Genomic DNA, 15,499 nt, shown 5'->3' with positions numbered 1-15,499 from the left:
AGAATCTCAATCTCAGACCTTGTGTTCGTATTCTGCACGTTAATTTAGTCGCAGACCCGATGGCACTTTTCAGAGACACGAAAAAATAAGCCAGGGCTAGGGACTTCAGTCTTCGTTTCGCGCCTCCCACCCGTTTTTCTCTTATTTATAAAAGAAAATAGAGAATGTTTGATACTAAAGTATGACTCATCTTTGATGCTTTATTTTAAAAATATTTAGCCTAAATTTTGCAAAGTAATCGTTTGCAATCCCTCAAAATCTCACCAACCCGAGGGCCTCTATGTCGCTTTTGGGCTGATTACTATCTCGTTGTTGTTTATCTACCTCGGTAAGCTTTTACTTTTGAGTTTCGTTAGATTAAAGGCATTTTTGTACATCGATAACAAGCGACATAAGTTTTTGTAACTCAGTGGCATCTTCTAAGGGAACCTTTTACAGTCTTCGGGAACTACCTACTGGCAAGAGTTTCCGCTCTTTATAAAACCGCGCGTTATATAATTGACCAGTAGAAAATGGGAAGGCTTGGCATGGAGATTAAAGGAGCAATGCCACGGTATATTAAGTCATATTTTGACTCCTTTCAAATTAAAGGAAACCTGAAAATAATAATAAAAAAACTTAAGGTACAAGCTGTTAAAATTGATGCTAAACGTTTTCGATCTCTGATGATGATCGAACAGATCAAAAACGTTTAGCATCAATTTTAACAGCTTTTACCTTAAGTTTTATTTTTTAACTTTTTATCGGCGAAATGTATATATATGAAAATAATAGTTTTCTAACATAGAAAAACAACAAAGGAGTAACAAAAAAAGCGAAAATAACCAAGAATGGTTCCGACTGATAAAGATTAAGACAAATTTCAAACAACAATTTTGAAAAAGTTTGCCAATTTTTTCAAAATGTGTTGTCCGTGACGTAGCTTCTTTAATGATTAGTTTCACGCTTGCTGCGAACAAGAAAAATTGCTTGTGACTTGATCTAAATGTGATTTTATCTCTATTTTTAAATTCCTGAGATGTGATTGGCTATCAGTAAGGCCAACGCTGTTTACATGGTAAAAAGACGAACCGTTATGCTTTAAAAACGCCCGAGTTCAAAGATCGAAATTATGAAAGTCCATTTTTAACTGGGACCATACACCTGCACTCACCAGGCTAACAGATGAGAAACAAACTGCATTATCCCAGGATCAGCGCCTGCATGCTGGGATGTGAAACTAATTCAATGAGGCCCTAAATTCAATGCAAACTACAAGCATGTCCTGTCGTTAGAAAAAAAATAAAACGATAGAATTAGAGTTACATTAGAGTTATTTTTCTAAATTTTTTGCCGTGAATTTCATTTAGATTATCAGGGGAAGTAAAGTCTGCCGATCAACCTACTAGAGCGGTTTTCACTTGAGTATCTAAAGTAATTTCCGTTTTCTCAGGTTTTGCTTCCCTACGCTTAGTGATTGGCTCAAAAAATTGTGCCACTTTATCAACCAATCAGAAGTGAAACCGAAAAACCGTGACTCGCTCGCACAAGTTTTTCCGCGCTTCGTGCCGGCTACTTGTATTTGCTTCGAGTTTTGATTGGCTCACTGGATTGTCTGTGTCCTTTGTGATCGGGCAGACTAATTACTTTTGTTTTGGTTTTTCGACACTCAATTAAAAACCGCTATAATACAGTGTTGTAAAGTAAATTTGTTTATAGTACCCAGTAGCAGTTTTAAATTTTATTGCAAGTACTGTATAAAACTGAAATATTCTATCCTTCTCTAGCTCTGTAGTCTACATTTTTGGCTTTCACACAGCACCTCTCCTCACGGACGGCTCTTTGATTCCGAACGGCATTCTTTTCTGGATGTTTAGCCAATCGCAACAACCCCGGTGCTCTCCAGAACCGTTCCGCACCAACATTCGATATCTTAACCAATCAAAAGCCACTTCTTATCGGTAAGTTTAGCATCGATAGCTCACAAACAGTTCACGCATTGAACAAAAATACATGATTTTAACGTTTGATACAACGATTCCTTCTTAATTTTGGCCTTTCGACGTTTCTAGACTTTCGACAGCGTTCCACAAAAGACTGACCTTTTTTACTTTTTTATTTTCGCCGCGTGTGTTTGCATGTAGGACACCCCAGCCAACAAATAACTTTAATTTTGACGCACGCAATGCATAAAAGGAACAGGTATTGCTTCGAAACGAAGGGCCCATATGTAAAGAACGTCGACTTACTTAATATTATGACAACAAGCATCCTAACTCAATAATTGAAGCGATCTAGCTGCTTTTCTTCGGGTCGACAGGCTAAATAACATGAAATGACCACCCCTTGCCTTGCTGCTTGATGATTGTCATCGCAAAGTTTGGGCCGTCAAAACAATACGAAACGAATGGGTTCACAGTGGGCTTACGCAGTCGTTCACAGGGGAAGCTTTGCGTGATGACAAATTAGATAATTTCTGTGAAGAAGAAAAAATACCCCCATTCAACAGAAACGAATGGATTCAGAGTGTGCTTACGCAGTCGTTCACAGGGGAAGCTTTGCGTGATGACAAATTAGATAATTTCTGTGAAGAAAAAATACCCCCATTCAACAGAAAACACGAGAAAACTGTCCCAAAATGCTGTAATATGACTTTACTGGAAAACACCGTATTTAAAACGTTAGGTAGCCATAATCGGAAGGCTAGGATTAACCCCAGACCCTTTCAGAATTGTTGTCAACCGCCAAAAAAATGTGTTTTGATCTTGGATGAATTAGTCTCCTTCGGAAGCGTTGTTTGGGCTGCGAAGGTGACTTATGTGAATTGAATGTTTTATTTTTGATGGCTTATCACTCACTATTCATTCATCATGAAAGCGCGCGGCAGGTGCTTTGAAAAAGATTACTGAAATATTAATGATTAAAAGAAGTTTGTAAAATTTGTGTATGGCAAAGTAAGTTATTGACGTTATTCAACACTAAACTGCGAATATTTCCACACTTCAAAAGAAATCCCGTACGGATGGCTTGCCTGACTCATTTAAATCGTCGCCTGATTTTCGCGTTGCTAACTGTTTTCATACTGTCTAAAGGTAGGTGCTGAATTGTAAAATGAGAGGACAGTTTGCCTTTCGACAGCAAAATCTCGTTCGAACGAAAACACAAATCAATAACCTTGGAAACAATATCATAAATCGATATCAGTGAAAGAATTTGTAAACGCTTTGATGATAATTGGACTAAAGAGAGCACAACGGATTCGAGTTATTCTTCTCTGAATTACAAAAACGACGCTGACACGTTGCAAGTGCTTGTTTTTCACCAGTTCAACCGTTACTGTTAATACTGTGCGCCGTGTTACTAGGTTTTGTCTAAAGTTGCCGGGCTTTCTCGACGCAAATCTGTGTTCCATTTAGTTTTGATCATTTTTTTTAGATAAAATATTGCCTTAGCACAGTGGTAAAATTTTTTTGTAAAATTTTACTCTTTCGCATATTACTCTCCCGTGAGAGCGATGGTCGCAAGCGTTATTATATTGTCAACGTTTGATATGATGCTTTCAGCACAAGACTGGAGAAAAATAACATAGACACTCGAGGCTCTTTTAAAGAAAATGATGTATTTTCAAGGAAAATATGCTACTTCCACAATTTTTACTTCTGATATTTTTCATGATCAACTTGATTTCGTTTTGTTTTTCAGTCTCTTTCACTAGAAACTAACATTGAAAATCCAAGCATTTTTTTATTATTTTTATAAAGCACTTCGCTGATTCAAAATTTAAAACTTTCGGGCGCTTATCCATGCATTATTAAACAAATGTATTGTTTTCAATACAATTTAAGAAACACTACTGCCGATAATTTTATGTGCTTTCTTGAAGCCGCAATAAAGGGTTACTAAGCCGGGGGATTATTATCACAGGTACCAGGTGTCTGTGTCACAGGTTCGTAACTAACCTGTAAGCAGACTACTTAACTTTGGTACGGTATACAACAGATACAAAACAAAACCAATATATATGCATATATATCTAGATTTTGCTAGTGATTGCAAATATCTGTTTATATTTTGCTTGCCTGTTTGCCTTTTTATTACTTCTTTGTTTGTTTTTTTGTTTGCTTGTTTGTTTGTTTGCTTGCTTGCTTGTTTGTCTGTTTGCCTGTTTTCTTGTTTGCTTCTTTGCTTGTTTGTTTTTGTTTGTTTGCTTTCTTTTTGTTTATTTGCCTGTATGCTTGTTTGCTTGTTTGCTTGTTTTCTTGTCTGCCTGTTTGCTTCTTTGTTTCAGTTGTCTGTTTGCATATTTGCCTATTTGTTTGTTTGTTTGTTTGCTTGCTTGCTTGTTTGTCTGTTTGTCTGTTTTCTTGTTTGCTTCTTTGCTTGTTTGTTTTTGTTTGTTTGCTTTCTTTTTGTTTATTTGCCTGTATGCTTGTTTGCTTCTTTGCTTGTTTTCTTGTCTGCCTGTTTGCTTCTTTGTTTCAGTTGTCTGTTTGCATATTTGCCTGTTTGTTTGCTTGCTTGCTTGTTTGTCTGTTTGTCTGTTTTCTTGTTTGCTTCTTTGCTTGTTTGTTTTTGTTTGTTTGCTTTCTTTTTGTTTATTTGCCTGTATGCTTGTTTGCTTCTTTGCTTGTTTTCTTGTCTGCCTGTTTGCTTCTTTGTTTCAGTTGTCTGTTTGCATATTTGCCTGTTTGTTTGCTTGCTTGCTTGTTTGTCTGTTTGCCTGTTTTCTTGTTTGTTTTCTGCTTGTTTGCCTGTTTGTTTTTTGCTCTTTGTTAATTGCTTGCTTGCTTGTTTGTCTGTTTGCCTGTTTTCTTGTTTCTTTGCTTTTGTTTGTTTGTTTGCATGTTTGTTTGTTTCTTTGCCTGTATGCTTGTTTGCCTCTTTGCTTGTTTTCTTGTCTGCCTGTTTGCTTGTTTGTTTCAGATGTTTGTTTGCATATTTGCTTGTTTGTTTGTTTGCTTGTTTTGCAAGTACGAGGCCTTATTAAGACAAGCTCTTTGAACTCGGAGGTCACGTTTTCACCAAGATATGCTTTTCTTTTCTTTTTACCAAGATATGCTTTTCTATTCTCGATCTGTAACGAGATATTAGATGTTGAAAGCTAAGACGTTACAGAGCACTTCGTTTATACCTGACAATGAAATGATTCTCTTCCAGCTAGCAGTCTACGTTGCAACATTTGCCAGAGCACTCAATCTTGGGAGCACTGTCAAGAAAACACAACGGAAGCAGAATGCACCTTTACTGATGCAAGATGCGTAAAGTACAACTACGAAAAGACAGTTGCGAACTCTGACAAGAAAGAAACCATGTTTGCACGCGGTTGTCTTCCTCAATCCCAATGTTCCAGTAGCCTACTCCCGGCATGTAAGGACCTACAGAAGTCTGGTGACGAAATAAAAGCAACATGTGATGTTTCTTGTTGTGGCGAGGACCTTTGCAACTCGCAAGTCAATTTAAGCTCCTCAATTCTGTTTTTGATGGCGATGTTTCTTGTTCATGTTATTTTTGCCAAGGTTTTACCTTGAAACGAAAACAGTGACTGTTTGAGCGTTTTTCTTTCTTCTCGATATTGTAGCTTAGCTAGAAACTGACTCCAGACCCTTGGCGAGGGTAAAAATGTGTAAAAAGATAGGTTGGTATATACACTACTAAACTTGTCTCTATCAAGACAGTGTTATTATCTTATAAGCAACAGAAGTTTTAACAAAAGGACTCATCAGCGTGTAGTAGTTTGTAAATAAGTGAGACACAATAACAATACCACAGTACAACAAAATTACAGTGTCGAACGTAATGCTATCAGCAGTTTAGATAGTTTAAAAATCGCTGAACGAATTTATTTCAGATAAATTTGCACAACGATATAAAGCCTATATAAGATTGAATGCTCACAATAAAAAGTTTTATAAATATAATGTTTATAGACGACTGACAAACAAGCCCATAATTTCATTATATATAATGGCAGTTAATGCCAGTATTGTTAGCTTCCAGCACAAGCATGGCTGGTTCACAGGTGTGACCGAAAGCTAACCTAAGCATAAGATCAGCATAAGAACTGATAAGCTTATATACGTGTTAACGATGCAAGCGTCAAGTCAACGCACAGGTAGGCACTGATGCAAATGCAAGGAAATGGACGGGTTTTTTTATTCCTTGTGTACAAATTTACGCCTTCTTTGCGTTTACCTGCGTCGTACTTGTAAAAGTAAGCTCCATGAAAGGGACCAGACAAAAATCAGGCTGATTTTTTCAAGATTTGTTCATGTGGACTGGAAAAACAAAATTATTATAGCCCCCTTCTTCCTTCAACAACAATTTACTTTATATCTCCATCTTGATGTACAAGGTGCATTTTATGTACGAGAAGACCTATTCACCAATTTTAGTACTTTGTACCGAAAGCATTAAAACCCCTGTGACAGTGTCACTTAAAACCGAAGTTTGATTTCTATTTTATTTTTGTGGTTGAATAATTCTTGTAATTCTAGCTTAGTTCGGTGGGAACCTTTCGTGTTACCTCCAATTTTGATAGTTATGGTTACATGGTAACGGGACTTCCTGCAGTCTGAGAAATGATTCCTCTCTGTAATCATCCTCGTGCTTACAAAACAGACCTCTCCGGCTCACGGTCATCTGACAATTACTGTAATGTTTCGATCATGTGCCAGGGGCGCTTATTCTATGGGAGCTCAAGGGAGGGAGCTTATTAGGAGCGGGGTGCCTATTTCTTTCTTTCTGTTTGTTATACATGTATATCAACATCCGGCATGTGTAAACCGAAAGAAAGATCATGTGCTGGCTCATCTTCCTTTAGCACAATTCCTTGATGTGAGTGGTTTTAAAGGAAGATGAACCAGGGATGATCTCGCTGTATTCTGATGGCACTGAAATTGAAGCAATTATTGAAATAGTGGGCGCTTACGTAAAGGGGCGCTTATTAGGATTGCAGCGGTAATTAACAAAAGCACATTCAAAGGGGGCGCTTTTTGGAAGGAGGGTGCTAAAATTTGGAGCTTGCAGCCGAACAAAGCGGCGGCGCTCTTTGATGCATCGAAAGCGTGACGTTTCAAAGTTTCTTTTAGAAACGTCATGTCTTAGTTATTACTCAAAAGTAAACACAACACAAAATCGAATGAGTATAAACAGAGAGTGAACACAAACTGTGGTTTCTCCGACATCAATCCGGTACTAGTGTGACCAGGACGTGCCGTTCTTTTCAGTCTTTTTCAAAACAAATTTCGCGGCCTAAACAATAGCTGGTCAAACGTTGTGCGTAAATACTTCGCCGTACTTACGCAATAAGTACTGGCCATCAAACAGAATCGAACTAGGCGACTCTACAGCTCTTGTTGCTAACATGGACAAGATAATTCGGAAACCCGAGTTCACTTAGTTGAACTTAAAAAATTTAGAACAAAAGTCTTCTGAACTAAAAGCATAACCAAACTGAAAAACAGAAGACACCACCTAGCTCATTAACTTAGCACGGCCCATAGAACAATGCTGGTTCATCGCAAAAGTAATTAACCTGACCAGAATAAGCAACCCACGCTAGGAAAACAAAAGAAAATTTCCCATGAGAGACTTTTAAAACTTAATTGCTTTAAGGTACGCAAATTAAGCATCGTATAACGTGTGTAAGGCCAAGCTTTCCAACACGTGCGTTTTTTAAAGAAGTTTAGAATTGCATTAGCTAATACTCATTTAATTTTGTTTTAAGCTAACTAACAGCGAGCGAAATTGACAAACTACTACCAAATCATGACTTCAGTTTAAAACGCCTAAAACAACAATACCCAGCTCGTTAGCTGTCAAGTTTAGTAAGGTGTTTCGTTTCCTTGGTTACACCGTTTCGGCACTGTAGAAAATTTGGAAGCGTCTCGGAAATAAAACACTTTGAAATTGTGATGTGTCACTAAACGTGCATTTTTGTATTGATTTTAAGATTTTAAAGTGTTTTATTTCCGAGACGCTTCCAAATTTGTATGAAAATTAACGTTCTTTATGTCTAGACTGTGACAAAAGAACATCTTTATAGGTGGCTTTGTTGGTCGTACTTTGTTGTAGGATTATAATTATGATGACGTCGTATTTTGGGCCAATCATTAACCAACAAGTCCTTTGGATGTAAAACACTCCATTTAACGAAGCGGTCTTGAACGGCACGTCTTAGCTGTTCGCTGAGCTGTTTGCATAAACTGTCAACTGTTAAACCGAGATCCCAAGGCCTAATTTGAAGTTTCCGTTAAGGTTGGATCAACGAAAGGACTAAGTTAAAAATGAAGTTTCTGTTAGCAGCATTGATTGCCGTTGCTTTCATCGCAGAAGGTAAGTTAAATCCACCCGTGTCAGACGTGACGGACATTCATATTCGCTTTTTGTGCTTTTTGGTAAATAAGTGTTAGGTGCATTTCGGAAAGCAAATCATTCGGCTCTTAACCGGGCTTAAACGTTATTCTGACTTGTGGTAGTGGTTTTTAGGTCCCTTAGGCCTCTTTTATATGACGCTTGAGTGTTTTAGATAATTGCTTCAACGCTTGATCGTGCTCGCAAAGCAGCGTATTTATCAACCAGTGCAAAGTACAAGCTAAAAAGCTCACGAGCTCGCAAGCTCGAAAAGAGAGACCAATGACCAACGCTGGCGTACTCGCTAAATTAAAGCTATGACCGTTGATCGATGTGAGTTTTAGTCAGTGAGATTTCTTGTGTTGTTATTTCGGATCGACCGAAGATGATCAACCGTGCAAACATACATACAACCTTTATTTACACACGATGGAAGAGGTACAAACACGATGGGAGATAAAAGCTACAAGGCTGGGGGGTTGTAGGTCGTGTAAGCCTGCGAATACAGCCGCTTTTCCGCGCCCCGATCCGAACGCAGCAAGCGGGTCGGAGCGCGGAGAGGCGGTGGTATTCGCAGGCTAAGGTCGTGTACCAACAAACGGAACGCAACCGTAACGCAACACATCGTTTGCGTAACAGCGACACTTTGTTTTTAGACGATTTGAGCCTAACAAAGCAATATCTACCTATTTCAAAATCCGCTCATAAAAGAAATGAATTTAAAGGTTTATTATTGTAAGTGAAGGCCCGGGTTAACTTTTATTCTAGCGTAATGGTATTTTCCCGTGTTTAGCTACCAAGGACTGAATAGGTCACCTTCGCACAGCCTGGGCCAACCCCCAAGACCATAAAAGACGTTTATTTTACATTGCCACACTGACTATTTGCTGTCTAGCTGCTGAAGTCTCCTCAGTACTTTTAGATGCCAGTTAATTCTCTTAATTATTTAGCCTTTTTTGATGAAATGTTTTGCAACCTAACGGCGCTTGCAGGCTAGCCGACCCGGTGGTTTTGAATGTAAACTAGGCCTTTTCTACGAGATTTTCCCACAAATCCACCGCAACAGTGTATAATATTTTTGCATTTACTGATTTGACAGGACAAATCTGACTAGCAACAGAACTCTGTTTTTGAATATACCGGATCGGCCGTCGTTTTTTTTTTTTTTTTTTTTGTTTTTTTTTTTTTTTTTTTTTTTTTTTTAAAAAAAATTTTTTCATTTTTTTTTTTTTTTTTTTTTTCCCAAAAAACCCCTTTTTTATATTTAAAAAAAATTTTTAAAAAAAAAAAAAAAAAAAAAAAAATAAAAAAAAAAAAAAAAATTTATATTTTTTTTTTTTTTTTTTTCATATTTCTACTTTTACCCCGGCGATCCCCCCAGTTCTGACAAATGGAAAGTCCCTAAGTTTCAATGATTTCTCAAGATAGATATAAGATAGATATATGCATAGTACTATTTATCGTCAGTAACAATTGATTGCCCAATATACGAAATTGGTGAATTTGCATGACAAAACTTTATTGGATCGATATTAGACAAAAACCATAAACGGCAGTTCAGGTACAAAAAAAAGACTTAAAAATATAGTTTGCTGAGAAAATTCAAATCGTATCCGAGTTTACCTGACAAAAATAGAAGGGCAAGACAAAGACAACAAATTCAGTTTTAGTGAGACACTTGGCGATGAGTAACGCTGAACAATTAGCTAATCGTACATGCAGGTATTATGTAAATATTTTATAATCCCTTAAGCTTTTCTGCTTCCAATTAGAGGGGGGCTCATTTCCTGCACCGAAAACCTTCTTAAAGTTTTTGGGAATGTTTTTTTTTATGTAGAGAAGACTTCCAACGATATGGTTTACTCCGTTTCCGAAGAAGTGCAACTGGGCTTAAGCGCCAAAATTAAATGGTCATTATAATCCTCGTAATAACATTTCAATTATGCGTATTCCTTTTTTAACATTTTGTTTTTATTCACTTTAATTCACTTTAAAATGCTTTTGAATTCTTTGCTTCGTTTTGAACCCAGGCTTTACTCTCAAAACGGTCATTAAGCGCCTTTTGATGATTCATGTGAATTCTGCCTGCGTATCTTATAGGATGTATGTCCCAACAACGTTATGTAACCTGTAGAACACTTTAAAAATATAAATACATTACCTTTCATAGGTACATTTAGCTGAAGTGATGTAGAAATCATGGTTTTCTTTTACAGATCCTTCAAGCCTAGTACTGTTGATCTTTTTTCAGTCTTCACTTGAACTCAAGTTTTAAATTTTTTACTGTCTTTCAGTTTACATTTTCTTTAAAAATGTTTCTTTTAAGTCAATGTATATTATGGACTCTATTTCATGTTTTCGCACTGATACGTTATTTTGAAATAAGAATTAACTAGAATCATTTTCCTTTTTAGCCTGGTCGCTCACTTGTTATCGCTGTGGTGGAGCGTCGACGGATTGTGCACAGGCTCCGAACGCGACGGTGACGTGTGATAGTCCTGATCTTCCAGATGCTGTATATGGCTGTCGAGTGTACACAGTGAACTACACGACTCTGGGTAGCGTCATAGACATTAAAGGTATGTAAAGAATCTCTCAAAATACGCAACGATATGAGGGATTAACTCGTCCCCATTCCTCTCTTACAAGAACATTATAAGACGCCAGGGATGACTGGTGGGAGAAAAGACGTCTCTCACTCTCCATGGCCTCATTCCCATCATGCCCCGCGTCCTACCTTTTTTTTGGTCCAGAGACGACAAGGGACCAGTCAGTTCCAAGTAATGTCAAGGGAAAAAGAGATTGCTATTTAGAATTTCATTCTAATTGTCTCTGAGATTCATAGATAATTTCTAAACATGTCATTATTAAGTATGTATATAGTGTATAGTGTCCTTATGCGCCTCATGGCGCGAGAGACTAACTATAGTGTATAGTGTGCTCTACAATTATCAATGAGCAAGGCTGAGTGAGCTGGGACTGACTTGCTTTGTATATATCTGTGGTGCACCCTTGCATTGTACCAGTAGTGCCCAAGTAGTCCAATAGGGAGTGAAAGGAGTTGAAGTAGGTGCATTCCTGTATAATAATATTAACAAAAGTTTTATTTACTAACTACCTAGAACTAGACATTTTTTAAGTCCATGTCCTCGAGGTGTTTAAGCCTACCAACAAAGTCGTTCGTTTGAAGTTTTATTTATTATTTATTTGATGGTTCAGTGGCACACCTTGGGACATGTTTGTGCCAGATACCAGGATAACAGATAGAGAGATTTCTACTCGGATATGTAGCACCTAGTCTAGTCTTGCGTGTTCAGCCATTAGGTCGCTGCCTCCTTTTCAAACTTCTCCTGAAAATCTATAAATTAATAACAAATACAACTTATAAGCATACATCTTTATTTAGCCTTGTAGCGGGAGCGAATGAGAGGCGGCTGTATTCGCAGGCTAATCTTTATTCTGACGTAGGGAGTTAGAGAATTAATTAGGGAGTTAGAGAATATGTAGAAAAAATAAGATAACTAAATGTATGCGCTGCAATGACCAACATAAGTCAGTTTATTATATACGTACTGAGATTTAATCACTAAAAAGCCGCAAAGTAACTTTTCGTTTGCAAACCGATGTAAACCAATCAAATGACGCCTATCGCTTTTTTTCACGTGTGGAAAAAATGATACATCCAATCAGAAGCCGCGTATCGTGTTTTTTGACGTGTGAGACGAATCAAGTTGAAGTTTTCATTCAAGACTGATTGGCGACCTTTCGCACCTAAAAAGCTATTTTTTTTTACAATTGTAATTCAGCCGAACGTTTACCTTAAAACTTTCTTGGTATTCCTAAGAAAAACATAAATAAAAAGCCCACGGTTCTTCGGCAGAAGAATACGTCATCATCATCATCATCATCATCATTTTATTTGCCACTTTAGAAATTAATACGTACAAAAAAACTTAAATAGATAGGGCGAGGAGACCTCCAAGAAACCACGAGCCTTATGGGGGAGGCCACCTCGGGTTAGCAATAAGTTAGTAATTTCGCTGTGAATGTGCAGCTAGGCCAGGCTAATTTCAGACTCATTTTATTAGAAATTTAATCATTTTTTTCTTAAAAGAAGAGAAGCTACTCGAACCAGTGATCGATTCTGGTAGAGAATTCCAAATTTTAGGACCCTGGAAAAGTATTGTAAACTGCTTTAGATTTGTACGACAGTGATGTGGTCGATAACACTTGGCTATTCTTGTGCCATAACTGTGTATTTAACTACTAGTAGAAAAAAACAAACTGAGAAACATCGGGGGCAATAATTGGTTATGATAATAAAACATAAATTTAGCTATTTGCAATACATTGACTTGGAAAATATCTAAGTTTAGCAAATAAGGCTAAACTTGACTTGGAAGATATCTAAGTTTAGCAAATAAGGCGGCAGAATGTTCTCGATAGTCTGAGTTGGTAATAGCTCGCACAGCACGTTTTTGTAAATAAAAAATTCTATTTAAATTAGTTATATATGTAGAAGACCAGGCTGAATTACAGTAAGTGATATAAGGGTAAATTAAGGTGTAGTACAGAGCAAGCTTAGTATTAGATGATGATGAGTTAGCTTCAGATGACTTGAACAATCCAAGCATTAAAAAAAAACGCAAAAAGAAGGCCGTGGAAGCAAATACAAAGCTGATGGGCGTGCCGTTGACTGACGAAGACTTTGAAGCGCTTTACGCTGCCGGTTACGCGGACAATAATTTTCTTGGACTGCTGGAGCATCTTCGACTGAATAGTTCATTAAATGGGTCGTTAAATGACTTCATTGACAGTCTCAGTACGTATTTAATAAACACAATACCACATGGAAACTGCTTTGTACGGTGTTTACGCACTCGTTGGTTTGAATCTCACTCCTTTCCTGCGCTTACTCGTTCGATTTCTGATACTTCACCAACTCGTGCGTAAATACCGTACGCGCGCACTTTCCATAAATTATTCTATATGTCTAGAAGCATATCACCTATGCTTCTGATTGTCTTATACTTTTCTTTGGTGACACAGGTTGCTGCTTCTATGAAGACTGCAACGAGGATCCCTGCAAGGACAGTAGTGACGCGGTTTGCTCCAAGGTGGCCAGCTGTCAGTCAGACAAGTGTAACTATAACTACGCCACTGCAAAAGGTTTCCCGAAGCCAACGATGCCAGACCCGACGGCCAGCGGAGTTGCTTTCACCAGTCTTGCCGGACTTGTGATGACCCTTGCCGTTGGGTTGGTTTTGCATTTGTCCATTTGAAGAAGAGAATCGTTTTGTCTTTTTTCATGCGTGATTTTGTGAATTAAAATAGGAAGGATTCTAAGAAAAGTGTTAAGCAACAACAGGGATGTCTCCTTTTTTGGTTTGTGATGCTTAAATAAAACTAAATCTTACCAAACGCTAGCTTTCGTTTATCTTCGTTGTACATAACGCGACTACATAATGAACACGATATCTTCTTTGATTATTCGATAATAGATACGTTTGGTAGGGTCGTTTTGCTAGGGTCACAGAGAAAAGACAAGAACATGATTCCCCCTGTCAGGGACTGGTCAATAAGTACCGGGGCCGCGGGGGGGGGGGGGGTGGGGGGTTGGTGGTGGACCGGAGCAATTGAAAAAGCGGTGGCTCAAAAATTTGTGACCCACTCCTTCCTTCTGGCTCTAAACTAACTGACACACCCCTGATAGGAGGTTGAAAATTACATGACCCACCCCCTTTGCTCAAAATATTCATTATTAAGGGAACAATAATTTCTTTCTGTAAGGGGTTGGAGGTTTTTAATTTGACAACAACTTTTAAGGTGTGATTCCCTACACACACCACCCTAATGGAAACTGCTGTGCCATGTACGTCTTTTCCCATTTCTTAGCACACCAAAGAAGGATGAACTGAGAACTTTCTTGGAACTATAACAGTTTAAAAGTTAGTGAATGAAAAAGATGTCCCACCCCCTACGTGTAGATCAAAACTACATATCCCAGCCCTTTTCGAGACCTCAAAAACTGGTGACCCATTCCCTTTCTGCGCCCACCCTCCCCCCTCCCGCCCCCCCCCCCTCTCTCTCTCTCTCTCTCTCTCTCTCTCTCTCTCTCTCTTCTTATTGACCAGTCCCTAAAGAAATTTGGCCGAGTAAAACTAAGTACGGGTTTAGTTGAAAACAAAGATGGCGGACGTTTGTGGCGAACGGGCGTTTGCGTAGGTTCATAACCGTTTTGAGAACTGTTTTGAGTATTCCACGTTCGAATATCTAAGGGAAGGTGTAGACGTTTTATATCTAAATTTCAAAAACCGCGTGTCGAAATGAAATCTATCCAGATTGGCCTACCAGTATTTTTATTTAATGTTTGCACATGTTACAATTTTTCATGTTTAATTTTAGTGGTGTAAGATTGTAGATGGATGTTTGCAACAGTTTGCTCTTGCAAGCCCCATATAACAAGTTTTGAATTGAGCATGTATTCCTGACAATGGCGTTCTTTGAAAATGGTGGAGTAACCTTTTATCTAGATGATGTCTATCACACCTCGACTGAGAATTGAAAATTGTGGGAGGCCCGTTGCTCAACAGCACGATTCTTCAGTCATTCACCTAAAATTTAGGGACCATGCAGACCTTTAAGACCTTAAAAAAAAGCTAAAACAGCAGCGATAGCGGCATCGAACAACAATGGCTTGAAACTCTCAAAAACATGGAGTTTAGAAGATTTCTCACTAAATCTTCACTACTTTCACGGTATTATTTGAGAACTTTTTCCTCATTTAGCCTTCACAATATCGCATTTTATTCCAGATACATTCAAGATTTTCAAAGAAAACACCCAATGTTTATTGATCGGACCAAAATCATAAAGCGTACTTTCAGCCAAACATTTACAATTATCCTCCCTTCTTCTCTCGATCTCCCGTTGTACTCGTTGGCATTTCTACCGATAGGTACCACTAGTATATATTTCCTTCTGAAAACTTGACACTTATTTCTGAAGGGGCTTTTAACCATACAGTGGTGGAGTTTGCAAAGGATCTGCTCGTCAAATGTACCTGTGGGTAAACTGGTAGTAACATGTAATTTTGACACTGCATGGAAATCTGACACTATCTATACCGTGATTTAACCTGTTGATTAAGTTTTGAGTAAATACTTTG

General features: G+C 38.0%; 2 protein-coding genes across 2 annotated transcripts; both read left to right on the top strand.

Annotated features, from left to right (window-relative positions):
* The first annotated feature begins 2,931 nt into the window (after nucleotides 1-2,931).
* Nucleotides 2,932-6,220, top strand: LOC144641618 (uncharacterized). The gene is made up of 2 exons (XM_078500666.1): nucleotides 2,932-3,071; nucleotides 5,137-6,220. Exons 1-2 carry the CDS (start codon nucleotides 3,002-3,004, stop codon nucleotides 5,505-5,507), a joined length of 441 nt encoding a protein of 146 aa, XP_078356792.1. The 5' UTR covers nucleotides 2,932-3,001; the 3' UTR covers nucleotides 5,508-6,220.
* A 1,888-nt stretch (nucleotides 6,221-8,108) lies between these two features.
* LOC144641615 (uncharacterized) lies at nucleotides 8,109-13,752 on the top strand. The gene is made up of 3 exons (XM_078500662.1): nucleotides 8,109-8,313; nucleotides 10,746-10,910; nucleotides 13,381-13,752. Exons 1-3 carry the CDS (start codon nucleotides 8,265-8,267, stop codon nucleotides 13,611-13,613), a joined length of 447 nt encoding a protein of 148 aa, XP_078356788.1. The 5' UTR covers nucleotides 8,109-8,264; the 3' UTR covers nucleotides 13,614-13,752.
* The last annotated feature ends 1,747 nt before the right edge of the window (nucleotides 13,753-15,499 follow it).

Source organism: Oculina patagonica, chromosome 2 (assembly GCF_052425735.1).
Source record: "Oculina patagonica isolate OP01 chromosome 2, crgOcupat, whole genome shotgun sequence".
NCBI lineage: Eukaryota > Metazoa > Cnidaria > Anthozoa > Scleractinia > Oculinidae > Oculina > Oculina patagonica.
This window is presented reverse-complemented; position numbering and strand designations above follow the sequence as displayed.